The sequence below is a fragment of the Symphalangus syndactylus genome, chromosome 8 (assembly GCF_028878055.3).
Source record: "Symphalangus syndactylus isolate Jambi chromosome 8, NHGRI_mSymSyn1-v2.1_pri, whole genome shotgun sequence".
NCBI classification, from domain to species: domain Eukaryota; kingdom Metazoa; phylum Chordata; class Mammalia; order Primates; family Hylobatidae; genus Symphalangus; species Symphalangus syndactylus.
This window is the reverse complement of record NC_072430.2, coordinates 137,944,272-137,962,346: the sequence shown is the minus strand read 5'-3', so window position 1 is coordinate 137,962,346 and position 18,075 is coordinate 137,944,272. Positions and strand designations below refer to the sequence as shown.

The window sequence follows — 18,075 nt, the reverse complement described above, 5'->3', positions numbered from 1 at the left end:
AGTTCGAGACCAGCCTGGGTAACATGGCAAAACTCCATCTCTGCAAAAAATACAAAAATTAGCCAGGTGTGGTGGCACATGCCTGTAGTCTCAGCTACTAGGGAGGCTGAGGTCGGAGGATCGCTTGAGCCCAGGAGGCGGAGGTTGCAGTGAGCCAAGATCTCGCCACTATATTGAAAGTAATGGCAAAAAACTGCAATTACTTTTGCACCAACCTAAAATATTTTAGCCATTTTGGTAGGTGTATAATAAGCTCTCACTGCAACTTTAATCTGTATTTCTCTAGTGGCTAATGATACCAAAGATGTTTTCACGTGCTTGCTTGTCTTCGTGTATCTTCTTTGATGAAATGTCTCTTCCTGCCTTTCCCCCGTTTTCTCATGGGATCTTGCTTTTTGTACTGCTGAGTTCTGAGCGTTCTTCATACATTCCAGACATGAGTGCTTTGTCTCCTCACACTCTTTAAAATTCTTTCCAGCTGGACACGGTGGCTCATGCCTGTAATCCCAGCACTTTGGGAGGCCGAGGCGGGTGGATCACCTGAGGTCAGGAGTTTGAGACCAGCCTGACCAACATGGTGAAACTCCGTCTCTACTACAAATACGAAATTAGCTGGGTGTGGTGATGCATGCCTGTAATCCCAGCTACTTGGGAGGCTGAGGCAGGAGAATCACTTGAACCCGGGAGGCAGAGGTTGCAGTGAGCCGAGATTATGCCACTGCACTCCAGCCTGGGCAACAAGGGCGGAACTCCATCTCAAAAAAATAAAAATAAAAATAAATAAAATTGTTTCCAATCAGCCAGTGGCACCTCACTGATGTTTTAATTTGCATTTCTTTATTTAGATTATTAGCAAGGCCGATTTTTAAAAATACAAAGTAAGCAGTTATCTGCGACTTAAAGGAAAACCAGCATTACAATTTTCTCCAAGCAACTTACCCACAGGCTGGACTTGGCTGACATGGTCTATGTAGTCTCTCTTCCCCAGGTAGATGGTCACCTGCAAGAAGAACAGGTGTGGGTCTAAGGGCCAAAGAATGCTAAGCTAAGGCATCCATGATAAAAACCAGCAGCAGCCTGGGCGCGGTGGCTCACGCCTGTAATCTCAGCACTTTGGGAGGCCAAGGCGGGCGGATCATGAGGTCAGGGGTTTGAGCCTGGCCAATATGGTGAAACCCCATCTCTACTAAAAAAAAAATACAAAAATTAGCTGGGCATGGTGGCGCATGCCTGTAGTCCCAGCTACTCAGGAGGCTGAGGCAGGAGAATCACTTAAACCTGGGAGGTGGAGGTTGCAGTGAGCCAAGAGCATGCCACTGCACTCCAGCCTGGGCAACAGAGTGAGACTCCATCTCAAAAAAGAAAAAAAAAAAAGAAAATTATGTAAATGAGACTTTTGCCATCCATTTGCATGTTAAATCTTTTATTTTCAGCTGTGGAATGAAAGGTAGCCCCTCTTTGTTACAAGAACTTCTGGACAGGCCGAGTGTGGTGGCTCACCCCTGTAATCCCAGCAGTTTCGGAGGCTGAGGCGGGCGGATCACCTGAGGTCAGGAGTTTGAGACCAGCCTGGCCAACATGACGAAACCCTGTCTCTACTAAAAACACAAAAATTAGCCAGGCATGATGGTATATGCTTGTAATCCCAGCTACTAGAGAGACTGAGGTAGGAGAATTGCTTGAGCCTGGGAGGTGGAGGTTGCAGTGAGCAGAAATCGTGCCACTGCACTCCAGCCTGGGTGACAGAGCAAGACTCTGTCTCAAAAAAAAAAAAAAAAAAAGAATTTCTGGACAGAACAAAGAGGTGGGAGTTCTGGAGAAGCCCCTGAAATCCCACCAGGTGAACTACTGCACAGGTAGACCTAAAGCCATGCCCTGAGGGAGCTGGGTGGGGAGGGGATGGCCACTATCTGGGCCCACAGGCCCTGGCCCTGTCCTTTCCTGGCAGCAAAAGTCTCTATCCACTTATGGGAGAGCAGGGTTGGGTTCCCCAGCCCTCAGCACTTTAACCCATAGGACTGTGCCTTGGTGGTAGTAACCCGGAGTCTCTGCACATCTTTAAGCATCTACTGCAGAGTCTAGTACACACAGGGATTCAGTGTTTGCCAAGTGCACCAATGAATGAGAGCACACTCTTTCACTGAGCGTGGCCCCCTTGGCTGTCCCCCTTCTTCGAATAAATATTTTGAATTCCAGGAATGGCCTAAATCATTTTTGTTGGCATTAAGTCCTCTCCTATATGCTCCCCTTTCACTCATATCAGATGTCCTGAAGCATAGCCCTGTGCCCTCTAGGTTACTCGCATAAATGATGCTGAAGTGACTTCAAGCGAATACCGCTGGAACCCTGGTTTACAGAGAAGATTCCGTAGGAAACCTTATACTCGAGCACTAAGCATGTTTGGGAGGCCTCACTAGCCTGGGTGGCGTGGAAGCCTGGCATCTGAGAGGAGCGGGCTGACCGGGAAACACACTGCTACCTGCTGGTTCCTGCAGTGCGTCTCAGGCTGGAGTGCAGCAGCACTATCTCAGCTCACTGCAACCTCTGCTTCCCAGGATCAAGTGATCCTCTCACCTCAGCCTCCCAGGTAGCTGGGACTACAGATGCATACCACCAAGCCCAGCTAATTTTTTATATTTTTTTTAGAGACAGGGTCTTGCCATGTTGCCCAGGCTGGTCTCAAACTCCTGGGCTCGAGCAATCCACCCACCTCAGCCTTCCAAAGTGCTGGGATTACAGGCATGAGCCACCACTGTACCTGGCTATTTCTTGTGATTTCTTTCACATCTGCCTACACCTTAGCAAACAGCCCCCTTTAAAAACTCTCCTCTGGTCAGGTACAGTGGCTTATGCCTGTAATCCCAGCACTGAAAGACCAAGGTGGGAAGGATCGCCTGAAGTCAGGAGTTCAAGCCTGGGCAACAAAGTGATACCCCCTCCTCTACTCCCTGCCATCTCTCCAAAAAAAAAAAAAAAAAAGATTAGCCTGGCAAGGTGGTGCCTGCTTGTAGTCCCAACTACTTGGGAGGCTGAGGAAGGAGGATCACTTGAGCCTAGGAGGTTGAGGCTGCAGTGAGCTATGATCGTGCCATTGTACTCCAACCCTGCTCTCCCACAAAGGGGGCAAAGAGATCTTCACTGGTCTCCAGAGTAAGACCCTGTCTCAAAAAAAAAAAAAAAATTCTCCTCAAATCAACCAATTTGGAGGCTGCCTTGCAGGAATGGTAACTATGACATTGCTATTCTGCTGCTCAGTGTCTACCGGCTGCTCACTCCTTCTCTGTGGAATAAACTCCAGTGCCTTGTGCGTGGCCACCCTGAGAGCATCCTCTCTAACAGCTCCGCTCTTCCCTGGGCTCTGGCCACAGCGACTCTGCCACAGTTCCCCCAAACACCACAGATTTGTGCCTCTGTTCCTATTGTTTCCACGGTAAGGAAGGCCCTTCTGCTGCACTTTCACCTGGGGGCAATCCTACCCACGCTTCAGGGGACACCTCAGGGTCCCCGTCTCTCCCTTTGCCCAGCCACCCTGGCTTTTGGTGCCCTGGGAGCATGTGGCTCGCGACCCCACCTCAGCGTGCAGCACACTGTGTTCTGGGTGCTCTTGCAGGGGCCTGTCTCCTTTGCTAGACTTCGCCTGTCAATTAGGCAAATACTGCTTCCATCCATCCCACACATGGTTACGGAGGCCCCAGCAGCTGCTGGCTACTGAAAATAAAAACCGAAGAAGACATCCCCTTGGTCCCCAAGGTTCCTGCTCTTTGGTTGGGAGCCCAGCAAGTGAACTGGCAATTGTGCCCCTGGAATAAATGCCAGGGCAAAGGCTGGTGGGGAGGAAGCCCTAGGGAAGGGCAGTGAGGAGGGAAGGAGAGAGGGAAGGCTCTTGCTTTCAGAGGAGGCTCTACCTGGTGGACAAATGGCATAGCCAGGGGACAGGGGATGGTTGAGGGCATGCTCTCTAAGCAAAATGTATACAAAGCCCGGGGCCCCGAGAACGCTTCCGGAACTGCCAATGGCTTCACCGTGCCACCGAATGGGGATGCAGGCTACTGCTGCTGAAATGGTCTCATAGGACGTGGCCCTAAAGAACCTCAGAAGATGTTGAAGCGTTTTAAGCAGGATGAAAGACTTGAATTAAACAGTATTTAGAAAAGCTAAATAGAGAAATAGCTTTTGGAAGAATTAAATAGCATTTAGAGTGCTTATCATGTATCAGGGGCCAAGCTAAGCACTTTGACCACATGGTTTCACTTAATCCTCACAGTAACTCAATGAGATGGGAATGGAGCCCATTTTATAGAAGGGAGCGCTGAGATTTAGCTCATACCAGCAGCAAAGTGGAGAATGGATCGGCAAGGGGAGAACCAGTTAGGCAGCCTGACTGTGGTGCAGATGAGGGGGACTGCAGAGTGGATGGGAGAGATGAGGGTAGGTGAAGAGAGGGCATGTTTCTTCTCTTCCAAAAGGTTTGGCTGCAAGGGAAGAAGAACTAGAAAGGATATAGGGTCGAGGGTAGCTGGTGGTTGTTCTTAAGGTGCACGAGGTCGGTACTTATTTATTTATTTATTTATTGAGACAGAGTTTCGCTCTTGTTGCCCAGGCTGGAGTGCAATGGCGCGATCTCAGCTCACTGCAACCTCCGCCTCCCAGGTTCAAGCGATTCTCCTGCCTCAGCCCCTGAGAAGCTGGGATGACAGTCGTGCGCCACCACACCCGGCTAATTTTTGTATTTTTAGTAGAGATGGGGTTTCTCCATGTTGGCCAGGCTGGTCTCGAACTCTTGACCTCAGGTGATCCGCTTGCCTTGGCCTCCCAAAGTGCTGGGATTACAGGCATAAACCACCGCACCCGGCTGGTACTTATTTTTATGCTCAGACAAAGTACTAGCAGAGAGGAGAGGCTGCAGACACAGCCAGACCAATGGCTGAGGCCCCTGAGGAGGTGCCCAACCATGAAACCCAGAGGGTAAGAGGTGGTGAACCTCAGATGGGAGCAAACTACCCCTTCCACTGCAACAGGAAGGACAGGGGCAGGTAGAGAAGTGGGTGATGTGAGACTGTAGCCAGCCTTCGGGGGCCCATCCAACAGCCACACACCACTTCTTCCTGGATAAAAGCCGCCAACTGTGTTCAGGGACCACCATCTTCCACCAGGCTGTGTGCTCAGAGGAGGCCAGCTCCAGGGAACGATTTTTTTTTTTTTTTTTTTTGAGACGGAGTCTCGCTCTGTCACCCAGGCTGGAGTGCAGTGGCGCAATCTCGGCTCACTGCAAGCTCCGCCTCCCGGGTTCACGCCATTCTCCTGCCTCAGCCTCTCCGAGTAGCTGGGACTACAGGCGCCGGCCACCACGCCCGGCTAATTTTTTGTATTTCTAGTAGAGACGGGGTTTCACCGTGGTCTCGATCTCTTGACCTCGTGATCCGCCCGCCTCGGCCTCCCAAAGTGCTGGGATTACAAGCGTGAGCCACCGCGCCCGGCCTAGGGAACGATTCTTGATTGGCCTGATTCACTATGATCATCTAATTCTTCTGGCTTGGGATTGGTTTACAGTGGGCATGTGACCCAGTTTTGGCCAATGAGATATGAGAGAAGAGGCTTGGGAAAGATTTCCTGACGCTTACAAGAGACCCCAGGAAACCACAGCCTCTTTCTTCTGGATGTTGTCAAGTGTGGGTGAGACGCCAGGAGCGGGGGCAGTCATTTAGCCACCTGCTGGAGGATGAAGGTCAAAGAAGAGGGCAGAATCGGGAGAATCACAGAGAAATGGGCTCAGAACACTGGCACACCATGCCTGGGGCCACACAGACGTCGCTGGCAAAATGATCTGAATACATGAGACAGGAATTGAATTCTCTTTTCCCCCCTGTGAGGACTTATCTGCAAAAACCATCTACATTTCTTGGTGGAAAGGATGTCTATCTAGGAGCGAGGGGAAAACAACGTGGGAAACCCACACGAGTGGTTTCCTCTTCAGCCAGAAGTTGAGATAAAATGAACTGGAAAGTTACAACCTGGGAAAGAGCTTGGAGAACGAAAGAATCAGGGTACTTGATTAAAATGACCGAGTTCCTTAACTAGGAGAGGAGAAGGCAGAAAGCACACAGGCAAAGCCGGACCTCCTGGGTGGCACGGTAAGGATGGGTAGGTTCTTTGGACCTCATACGGGGTTCAGAAGTCAGCCACAATGGGCCAGACATGGTGGCTCACACTTGTAATCTCAGCACTTGGGGAGGCCAAGATGGGCAGATCACCTGAGGTCAGGAGTTCGAGACCAGCCTGGCCAACATGGTGAAACCCTGTCTCTACTAAAAATACAAAAATTAGCTGGGCGTGGTGGCGCATGCCTGTAGTCCCAGCTACTAGGGAGGCTGAGGCAGAATTGCTTGAACCCGGGAGGCGGAGGTTGCAGTGAGCCGAGATCACGCCACTGCACTCCAGCCTGGGTGACAGAGTGAGACTTTGTCTCGAAAAAAAAAAAAAAAAAGCCAGAACGATGGCGAGCTACCCTGTCCAGTAGGGTAGCCACTGCTTAAGGTGGCTCCCGGACACCTGAAATATGGCCATTCCAAATTGACATGTTCTGTAAACACAAAATACACATCAGATTTCAATAATTCTTCTATTATTATTTATGAGTTGAACTGATAGTTTTTTGGATATAATGGGCTAAAATAAAATATAGCATCAAAATGAATTTCACCTGTTTCTTCTTACTTTTTAAATGTGGCTACTAGAAAATTTAGAATTACATATGTGGCTTGCACTGGATGGTGCTGAGCTAGATTTTTGGCCCATAAGAAGCTGCCGAGTGGAGCTATCCACAGAGGATGGACAGTGGACCCTCTCCCATGCCAGGAAGTTCATGGGCACATCTGGAGCATCTAATGTGTCCCTGGAGAGTGGTGGAAAGGGGGCAGACTGGGGCATGTTCCCTTATCCAGTGGCCCTGCAGGCCCAGCTGAGGCTTGAGAGTCCCCGGGTGGGGTAGGTGCACGGAGTAGAAGGAGTCACATTGATCATTGTCTGGGTTTTACCCAGGCAGGTGACACAATAGATAGACAAAAGGCCAAGGGCACCACAAGTACTGACAAAACAGTGTTTAAATAGTAAGTCAAGGGTTCAAGGCCGGCTAGGAAAAGTAGAGGTGGGGGGTGACAGTATGGGGATTGAGAGATTGGGAGAAAACTGAGGGTCATAGGACTAAAGTCTTGATGAGATTGAAGAGAAGCTCTATTTCTGCAGTTCATTCACTCATTTATATCTCAGTGATCATCCATCTTAGACAGAGACGAAAACAGACACAAAGCTTCCCTGGCCCTCACAGGGTTTGTTTGTTTTTTATTTGAGACAGAATCTCCCTCTGTTACCCAGGCTAGAGTGCAGTGGCACGATCTGGGCTCACTGCAACCTGTACCTCCTGGGTTCAAGTGATTCTTGTACCTCAGCCTCCCAAGTCTGGGATTACAGGTGCCTGCCACCATACCCAGCTAATTTTTGTATTTTTAGTAGAGATGGGTTTTGCCATGTTGGCCAGGCTAGTCTCGAACTCCTGGCCTCAAGTTATCCCACCTCAGCCTCCCAAAGTGCTGGGATTACAGGCATGAGCCACCGCGCCCTGGCCCTCAAAGAGTTTTGATGTTGATCATGATTACACTATACTTGAAAAAGCTCCATTTTTTTAAAAACAATAATTTCTATCAAATCACTCACTTGTGCACCACTCACCGATTTGTCCCGGGAGATCTTCTTGAAGATAACATGGTTCGGTTCGGACTTGCTGGTCTTCCCGCTGGCTGCCATGTTATCTGTCCCTGGCAACTTCTACCACCTCAGGGTGTTGGTCAGGTGTTGGAGGGCTGGAGAAAGGTAAGACAATCCTAAATATCAAGTCAAGAACATCCTGGTTATGAAACCGACTCATGAGATCCTGTGCATCCTCACCATGCCCTTCTACCAGCTTCAACGTCCGAGTTTCATCGATGAGTCTTTGCTTAGTTTGTATTTTACTGCGGCATGCTTTGGGGTGTTTTCAATATTTTATTTTTCTTGGTACGCTTCAAACATTTCTCAGTACACCTCACCAGGGAGTCTAGCTAGCTTCCAACGAGGTTTTACTTTCTGGTGTTATCCCACTTAGCCAGGTTGAATTTAAAGTTCTATCGTGACTGTGTCTAATGGCAAATAAATCAGAAAAGTTCCTGAAAAACACAGTATAACCACTTCACAAAGACTGTTTTCAAGAAGATACTAATGGCCAGGTACTGTGGCTCACACCTGTAATCTCAACATTTTGGGAGGCTCAAGCGAGAGGATCATTTGAAGCCAGGAGTTGGAGACTGGCCTGGGCGACATAGCAAGATCCTATCACTTTTTTTTTTTTAAAAAAGAATATATTAAAATCCCAAAAGTTCTATTCAGCAATTCCTACTAAGAGATAGCCACTCTGTTTTACAATTAAGAGGCCATATTAGTGGTCTGGAATTAAACATACTCGAGGTTTTTTTTTTTTTTAGGATATAGGATCTCGTTCTGTTGCCCAGGCTGGAGGGCAGTGCCACAATCATAGCTCACCACAGCCTCGAACTCCTGGGCTCATGATCCTCCTGCCTCAGCCTGCTGAGCAGCTAGGACTACAGGTGTGTGACACCATGCCTAGCTAATTTATTTTTGTTTTTGTTTTTTTTATGTAGAGACTGGGTCTGACTGTATTGCTCAAGTTGGTCTCGAATTCCTGGCTTCAAGTGATCCTCCAGCCTCAGCCTCCTGAGTCACTGGGACTACAGGCATGAGCCACTGCACCTGCTCACTCCAAGTCTCCTTAAATAGCAACCAAGTCTTATGGAAACCACACAGAAAAGGTGAAGGCAGGACATACTGTCCGCATGAAAACGCCCATCCTTGCTCTTCCCCACACCTGCCCCAGGTTTCTGAGAAGGTTTTGGCCTGTGGTGGTCACATACCTTGTGATTCGTCACCAACCAGGTAGGAAGGGCCGGGTGGCAAGGAGAGGGTCTCTATGCTCTGAGACGATGAATAGCCAGCCCCTGTTCTGAGCAAGCTGGTACCGTCTCACCAGATGAGCCTGCAGAGGAACCGCTGAGGCTCCTGGCCTACGTATGTTGGGAATTTGTAGGGGATCTATCGAGGATGCCCAGCATCCAGGTCTCAATGTCTAAAAGCCAAATCCCACTTAAGGAGCAGAGTTGGATTAGTGCCGAGACAGTGAACTGGTAGTTTCAGCAGTTCTAAGCATTAAGCAACACCCCCCGGCCCGGTCTCCATATGGAGGGTTTCACAGATGTATGAGTCACCCGGCTGACTTGGGGAAGGTTGGTGGGAGGGCCAACAGCTAAATGAAAGCTACTTTTTCTTCTAAACCTCTTTGGATTCTGGAAATAGACTGATTATCCCTTCATTCCCGGGCATTGCCAGGACAGGAAGAGATTTGATTAAACTCAGCAGGCATCTAATGCGACCTTGGGGGTGAGGACTAAACAAAAAGGTCAAGGAGAAATGTCAACCTCAAGATGAACCTGGCGTTATGCAAGCCAAGCTGGATCTGTCTCTCTCCTCCACCCGGTCCTGATTGATGGCTTCAGGAGTCCTGTTGATCCCCTCAATGTCTCTGGAACCTGTCTGCGTCCTCCCATCCCCAGCACCGCCTTTACTTCCCAGGACCGGAGTGATTCCCCACTGTCTGACTACATCTATTTCTTTTCTTTTTGTTGTTTTGTTTTGTTTTTTGTTTTGAGATGGAGTCTTGCTCTGTCTCCCAGGTTGGAGTGCAGTGGTACAGTCTCAGCTCACTGAAACTTCTGCCTCCCAGGTTCAAGTGATTCTCCTGCCTCAGCCTCCAGAGTAGCTGGGAATACAGGCGCCTGCCACCACACTCAGCTAATTTTGTATTCTTAGTAGAGACAGGGTTTCACTATGTTGGCCAGGCTGGTCTCGAACTCCTGACCTCAGATGATCCACCTGCCTCGGCCTCCCAAAGTGCTGGGATTACAGGCGTGAGTCACCACACCCAGCCGACTACATTTATTTCTACCCTCCAAGCCCTTTTCCACACAGAGGCAGAGAGACCTTCTGAGCCTGGACCTGTCACCCCTCTCTTACAATCACCCATTGCTCTTAGAATGCAGGCAAAAAGCTTGCAGCCTCTGGAACCTCCACCTGCTTTTCCTTCCACGCCGTCTGCCACGCTTCCTCCTTCCCACTATTCTTTCTGCCTGGAACAAGCCTCTTCTCTCTCCACTTTGTTGACTCTTCTTGGCCTTTCAAATTTTTGACCAGGAGTCACTTCCTCAGGGGAGCTATCCCCAACCTCCAGGACCAGATTGGAGGCACGCTTGCATTTTACTCTTTTTTTTTTTCCTTTTGAGATAGAGTCTCACTCTGTTGCCTGGGCTGGAGTGCAGTGGCGTGATCTCGGCTCACTGCAGCCTCCGCCTCCTGGGTTCAAGCGATTCTCCTGTCTCAGCCTCCCGAGTAGCTGGGATTATAGTTGTGCACCAGCACGCCCAGCTAATTTTTGTATTTTTAATACAGATGGGGTTTCGTCATGTTGGCCAGGTTGGTCTCGAACTCCTGGCCTCCTGAAGTGCTGGGATTATAGGCATGAGCTACCGTGCCTGGCCACATTTCACTCTTGCTTGGGAATTATTCTACAGTCTCTCTTCCCTCACTGGAGTCCAGGCTCCATGAAGGCAGGGCCTAGGCCATTTCATTTCCTTCACTTTTGTCTTCACAGTGCCTTCACCAGAATAATGCCTGCTCCCAAGAACACTCAGGGAATGGATGGAGGGGACTCTGTGACCACTAACACACTTACATGGGGGATTGACTTGGGAATGAAACAAGTATATGCAGAAAGCCTGTTCTGACGATTGGGGTATCAGCATCCACCCAAACATTCCAACGGCTTCCCATCTAAGTCTGGACAATGCTTGCCAGGTCTGGCATGCTCTGGCCCCCCTTTACCTCTGACTTTATTTCTCACCACTCTCTCCCTTGCCCACTTCGCTCCAGAGTACTGAGCCTGTTTTCTTTTCTTTTAGAGACAGGGTCTGGCTCTGTCACCCAGGCTGGAGTGCAGCGGTGCCATCATAGCTTACTACAGCTTTGAACTCCTGGGCTCAAGCGCTCCTCCTGCTTAAGCCTCCCGAGTAGCTAGGACTACAGGCACGTGCCACCGCACCCAGCTAATTCTTTAACTTTTTTCTAGAGATGGGGTCTTGCTATGTTGCTCAGGCTGGTCTCGAACTCCCGACCTCAACTGATCCTCTCATCTCAACCTTCTAAAGTGTTGGGGTTACAGACATGAGCCACCACCACTGGCCTGCTTTTCTTTAAACCTCTGTCTAGGCCTTTCCACTTGCTATTTCTTCTCCTGGAACACTCTTCCCACAGCCAGCCACATGGCTCACTCCTTCAATTGCTTTGAGTCTTTACTTCAATGTCACCCTATCCTTAGCATACTCTATGGTTGGCCTCACCATACCTGAACTGCAAACCCCCTATTTTAAAACACAAAGATTATTCATTGGTGCTAAAACCATTAGGTGAAGAGTTGGTGGGAAAATGACTGTAGGACTGAAGCGATGCCACATGGATCATGGTGTCATCCCAAGGTGCACGGCAGATGCCATGGTCAATCTTAGCATTGCCGGTGGTGTCAGCCACATGGGATGTGTCCCCTTGGGTTAACTTGAATCCAGGAGCCTTCAGACATCATTTCTAGTTTATCGGAAATACAAGGAACGAGCTACATGACACAAGTGAGCTGCCAGACAAATCCAACAAACAGTGCCATAGAAATGGGTAGGCTGGGTGCAGTGGCTCACGCCTGTAATCCTAGCACTTTGGGAGGCTGAAGCGGATGGATCACGAGGTAGGAGTTTGAGACCAGCCTGGCCAACATAGTGAAACTCCGTCTCTACTAAAAATACAAAAATTAGCCAGGTGTGGTGGTGGGCACCTGTAGTTCCAGCTACTTGGGAGGCTGAGGCAGAAGAATTGCTTGAACCTGGGAGGGGAGGTTGCAGTGAGCCAAGATCGTGCCACTGCACTCTAGCCTAGGTGACAGAGCGAGACTCCGTCTCAAAAAAAAAAAAAAAAAAAAAAAAGAAAAGAAAAGAAATGGGGTTTACTAGATTAAAAGACGCTAAGGCACTTGAGACCCAGATGTCATGTGCAGCTCCAGACTGAATACACAACTGGTCAAAAACGATGTGTAGGACATTTTAGGTTCATTGGGAAAATCTGACTATGGTAAAATGCCTGAAGTAGAAAGGTGAGAGATTGTGACAGAATCAACAAGACTGTGGAATGGTGTGCATAGCATGTCCACGTTTTGAAAACACACAGAGACTATGTATTTGTGTATACATACATATATGTACATTTACACACACAGGCATATACACACAAGCATATTTACACACATACATGCATGTTCGTATGCATGATATACTTATACATACTTTGCAAGAATATACCTTAAGCTAACACTGGTAGTCTCTGTGTAGTGGAGATGGTAGGCTTTGTGTCAATTTTCTTGTCTGTAATTTTTCACATTTTCTCCTATGATCATTTACTGCTGCTATAATAGAAAGGTTAAAATACAAAACTGTATTATATATTATAAGTGAGGTGTGGTGGCTCACGCCTGTAATCCCAGCACTCTGGAAGGCCGAGGCTGGAGGATGGCTTGAGCCTGGGAGGTTGAGGCTGTAGTGAGCCATGATCACACCACTGTATTCCAGCCTGGGCAACAGAGCGAGTCCTTGTCTCAAAAAAACAAAACAAAACAAAACAAAACAAAACCATAAATAGGGCCAGGCACAGTAGCACACTCCTGTAATCTGAGCACTTTGAGAGGCCGAGGCAGGTGGATCGCTTGAGCACAGGAGTTTGAGAACAGCCTGGGCAACATAGTGAGACCCTATCTCTATAAAAAGTAAACAAAATTAGCCAGGTCTGGTGGTGTGTGCCTGTGGTCCCAGCTACTTGGGAGGCTTATGCCAGAGGATTGTTTGGGCCTGGGATGTTGAGGTTATAGTGAACTGTGAGCATGTCACTGTATTCCAGTGTGGGCAACAGAACGAGACCCTGTCTCAAAAAAAATTTGCTGTGGCCAGGCACAGTGGCTCACACCTGTAATTCCAGCACTTTGGGAGGCCGAGGTGGGCGGATCACCTGAGGTCAGGAGCTTGAGGCCAGGCCAACATGGTGAAACCCTGTCTCTAATAAAAATACAAAAAAAAAAAAAAAAAAAAAAAAGCTGGTCATGGTGATGTGTGTAATCCCAGCTACTTGGAAGGTTGAGGCAGAAGAATCACTTGAACCCAGGAGATGGAGGTTGAAGTGAGCCAAGATCGCACCACTGCACTCCAGCCTAGGCAACAGAGCCAGACTCCATCTCAAAAAAAAAAAAAAACCAAAAAAAAAAAACAAAGGGGAAAAAATGACTAGGGTGCTCCTTTCAGTGTCCCCATCAGAGGGCTGCCCTGAGCTGAGGCTGCAGGACCCAGGCCCAGTTTGCAGCTGTGAGTGCTTCCAGATTTCCCCCATTCTCCTGCTGCTTCATCATTCCCGGCTGCTGGAAGGCACAGATCGGCAGATCTTAGTCACTGCCCTGCCAATGCCATGTAGGTGGGGAAATCTGGGTGGACTGGATGACAGATATCACTCTTTTTGGAAATGTTATTCCCAACTCTTGGTCTGTGATTTTTTCTCTTCTTGGTGGAGAAATGAGAAAAATAAGGACACTCTTGTGAGTTTTTCTGGGAGCCAAACTTATTCAATATAAAGGACTGTCCTTTAGAGATTATGAGCTTTTTAATTTTTTGGTATTAAAATATCCTTCTTCAGCCAGGCATGGTGGCTCATGCCTGTAATCCCAGCACTTTGGGAGGCTGAGGCGGGCAGATCACTTGAGGTAAGGAGTTCGAGACCAGCCTGGCCAACATGGTGAAACCCCTTCTCTATGAAAAATACAAAAATTAGCCGGGTGTGGTGGTAGGTGCCTGTAATCCCAGCTACTTGGGAGGCTGAGGCAAAGAATCACTTGAACCTGGGAGGTGGAGGTTGCAGTGAGCCAAGACTGCATTCCAGCCTGGGTGACAGAGTGATACTCTATCTCAAAAAAAAAAAAAAAGTCATTCTTCTTCTTCTTGCCCTCTATCTTTATTGAGATATATATATGAAACAGGTGAATTTTGAAATAGAGATAGACATAGATGAGTGCAGGCAGATACATATAGAGAGATAAAATATATCTATTTAATAACCAACAAAATTCACCCATTTTGAGTGTACAGCTTGATGAGTTTTGGTCGTCATATACATTGTGTAACCATCACTGTGATCAATTCCACCACTCCCCAAAGTTCCCTGTACCCATTTCCATCAACTCCTCCATCCATCCTCCTGCCCCAGGCAATCACAGATCTGCCTTCTGTCATTAGCTCTGCATTTTCTACAATTTTGTTATGAAATTTTAAAGCACAGAAAAGTGAGAACAATACAATAGACACCCACACAGTCAACCTCAAGACTTGACACTTAACATTTTGCTGCCTGCAATCCTGTATGTCTATCTCTGTTTTTTTCCTTTTTAACCATCTGAACATACATGCAGACATCATGACACTTCACCCATATTTCAAAATGCAGCTCCTAAGCATAAGGACAAAAATGTCCTTTCTTTTTGTGAAATAATAATCAAGAGTATATGGTAGTTTAGAAAAAAGTCCCTACTTGGCAAAAATTAAAAGCTGGCAATCTTCCCCTAGATTTATTTTTTGAGAATTACTGGTCTATGAATTCTCAAAGTCTGGGAACCGGTGGCTATAGCATGCTTGTTTCTCTGGGGTTGGCTTCCGGTGAGACAATACTAGAACCCTGTGTTTCATCTCCAAACACTAAACATAGCAGCCGGCTTGCCGGGCAGGGGAGGTGGGGGTGGGGTGGAGACATCCAGCTAAGAGGCTTATGGGCTTTGGGGTGGGGTTGTCGTCTTAAGGGTTTACTGGGGCACATGCACGAGGAAAATGGGTACACTCTGCTAAACATCAGCTACAAAATGAAAATCTTGTGTCTTCATTGCTATGGTTTTACTGAAGCAGAGAACACCTGGGCGGTTTGAGGTATCTATAGAATGCCAGGGAATCGGAGCTTTTAAAAGTCACCTTATTTCCAACATGTATCTCCTAGACTTAATCAGTTTAAACAATACAGGGCTGTTTTGGGTTGGGCTGGCTAATAATATCTGAAATCATAAACGCAATCCTGTGGGTTCACAAGGTAATCAGAGACCTTTAAAAAAAATCACTTTTGTTCCCATTCCATCCCTTACTTTGATCTCCTCTGTTAAGTTCTCCAGTAAGTTACTGAATGCTTCCAAGGATGGGGAAATCACTACTTTGTTGTATATCCATCTTTTTTTCAAATAGCATAAAGAGTGAAAAAACTATTATTTACTAATTATTAGTATTTACTATTATTTACTAGTATTATTTACTAATTATTAGAATTAGTAAATTATGATTTACTAACACTAAATTATTAGTATAAAGAGTGAAAGATTATGTTAGGATGGAATTGGCTTCCCTTCTGCTTCTCTCCATTGCTCCAAGTTAATCTCTCTTCCACATGTGAATCCTTCCATGATTAGCCTTGTAGGCACTGAAACCCTCTCACCACCCTGGGGGTCCCACCCCTAGACAGATTTCCAATGTCTGTTGGGAGGCATCCTGCTGAAAATGGTACTTAATGTTGCAGGTTCCCATGTAATAGGAGCATGATGTACAAACAGCCCCAGATGGAGTCCTGGGTTCTTGGCCTACTGCTGAATCCATTGTGACCTTGAGGGAGTAGCCTGGCCTATTTCCTTTATCCGTCTGTCTGAGGGGGGACCCCCCCAGCCTGCCTTGTCTTGCAAGGTGGAAAGATTCATGGAATGTGCAGATGGCCTTAAGAAGGTCAAGTCTTGTGCAGGAGGATCCTGATCAAGATTTTCTCTTGTCCTCTCCAGCAGTGAGGCTGACGTCTATCTTGTGTGCTTCTTCACCCTCTGGTCATGCCACCTGGGCCCCAACACTAAAGGGGGTTCTGATGACGATGAGGTTGCTTCTACAGAAGGGTTGAGAGCCAACCACAAACCGAGGGCTTACCCTGGGATCCCTGGATGGGCTTCAGGATCTGTGAACCTAAGTTGCATGCAGAATTATGTAGATATGCCTTTTTCTGGGGAGAGGGCTTGCAAGTTTTCTTCAGATAGATCCACTGCTACTGATCAAAAAAGTCTGAAAAGCACTGATCCTCTTTCTTGTTGGAATTAGAAGGGGTGGTTGCACAACACTGTGAATTTATTAAATGCCACTGAATTGTTTACTTTAAAATGGTTTATGTTATGTGAATCTCAATTTTTTTTTTTTTTCTTTTGAGACACGGTCTTGCTCTGTTGCCCAGGCTGGAGGGCAGTGGCACCATCACGGCTCACTGCAGCCTTGACCTTTGGGGCTCAGGTGATCCTCCTGCCTCAGCCTCTTGAGTAGCTGGGATTACATGTGCCACCACACCCGGCTAATTTTTGCATTTTTAATAGACACAGGGTTTCATCATGTTACCCAGGCATGTCTCGAACTCCTGGCCTCAAGTGATCCGCCCACCTCAGCCTCCCGAAGTGTTGGGATTACAGGCGAGAGCCACCACGCCTGGCCTACTATTACATTTTTAAACGATTCTCTCTTCCTTTCAGCTAGTTATACTTTGGGACAATCTTGGGGCTGTTTTGGTTTGTTTTCCACTAATTCTACTACTATAGACCCACCATGTGCTAAGCACTCTATCGGGTGTAAAGCATATGATGGCCCTGAGATCTCCTTAGTCTCTCATGACCATCCGGGTGTACTCCTGGGGGCAACAGGACTTACGGCTTCCTAACTAGAAGCCAGGCTGTTTACAGTTGACCCTCTTACTGCCTGGCTCACAAGCATGCCTACCTATCCTCTCCTCACTGTAGTTCTCTGACAAAAATGAAGCCCAAAGCCAGAATTTGCCTGCCGTCATCTTCCTGTGCCTGGGGTCAGAGCAATCCACAGTGGGGGCTGGGCCCACAGTCATGTGCAAGACTAATGTCCCTACTTGAGACATAAATGTATGCTTGCGGAGAAGTCAGCCACATCCAGTGTGGGGCATTCAAAAAAAAGCTCTGTAAGAATTACTGTTCTAGAATAAATACTCAGGTGATGGGGGAACAGCATGTAGACCCTGCTGCAGCCAGCTGCCCAGATGGCCGCCCCGTTCCCCTTGCTGTGCTCTCACTGCAGTGGGCTGCCTGTGCCATCCACGTTAGACGATGGAACGTTAAAAAGGTGACCCAAGGCCGGGCACAGTGGCTCACGCCTGTAACCCCAGCACTTTGGGAGGCTGAGGCGAGTGGATCATGGGGTCAGGAGATCGAGACCATCCTGGCTAACATGGTGAAACCCCGTCTCTACTAAAAATACAAAAAAATTAGCCGGGCATGGTGGCGGGCGCCTGTAGTCCCTGCTACTCGGGAGGCTGAGGCAGGAGAATGGCGTGAACCTGGGAGGCGGAGCTTGCGGTGAGCAGAGATGGCACCACTGCACTCCAGCCTGGGCGAAAGAGCAAGACTCCGTCTCAAAAAAAAAAAAAAAAAAAAAAAAGTGACCCAAGCAGAGTGACAAGGGCTTGCTTACACACGGATGTTTGCTTGCTTGCTTGCTGTGCCAGCTGTACCCCCAGCAGATGTGTGAACAAAGCCACCTCCACCATCCGTTCCCACTAGGCCAGGCACCACATACCTCATGCACTTTTACAGAATCTATGCAGATACAGGCATACCTCATTTTACTCAAGATTTCCAAAGGTTTTTTTTTTTGAGACAGTCTTGCTCTGTTGCCCAGGCTGGAGTGCAATGGCGCGACCTCGGCTCACTGCAACCTCTGCCTCCCGGGTTCAAGTGATTCCCCTGCCTCAACCTCCTGACTAGCTGGGACTACAGGAGTGCACTACCACGCCTGGCTAATTTTTTGTATTTTTAGTAGA

At 48.0% G+C, this 18,075-nt stretch overlaps 1 protein-coding gene across 5 annotated transcripts in view; it reads right to left on the bottom strand.

Moving 5' to 3' along the window:
• The window catches only part of SAG (S-antigen visual arrestin), a 53,475-nt gene that overhangs the window by 30,488 nt on the left and 4,912 nt on the right, over positions 1-18,075 (bottom strand). For 4 of the 5 annotated variants that reach the window (XR_010122245.1, XM_055291046.2, XM_055291045.2 and 1 more), the window contains exons 1-3: positions 12,498-12,587; positions 7,726-7,856; positions 940-1,000 (exon numbers count right to left, since the gene is read on the bottom strand). Coding sequence is in view for 4 of the 5 variants with exons in the window: in XM_055291046.2 (XP_055147021.1) it covers positions 940-1,000; positions 7,726-7,800 (136 nt within the window). In the remaining variant the exon portion in view is untranslated. Of the gene's footprint in view, positions 1-939; positions 1,001-7,725; positions 7,857-12,497; positions 12,588-18,075 lie in introns of those variants that run through there. The other variant, XM_063645299.1, reaches the window with a different exon arrangement.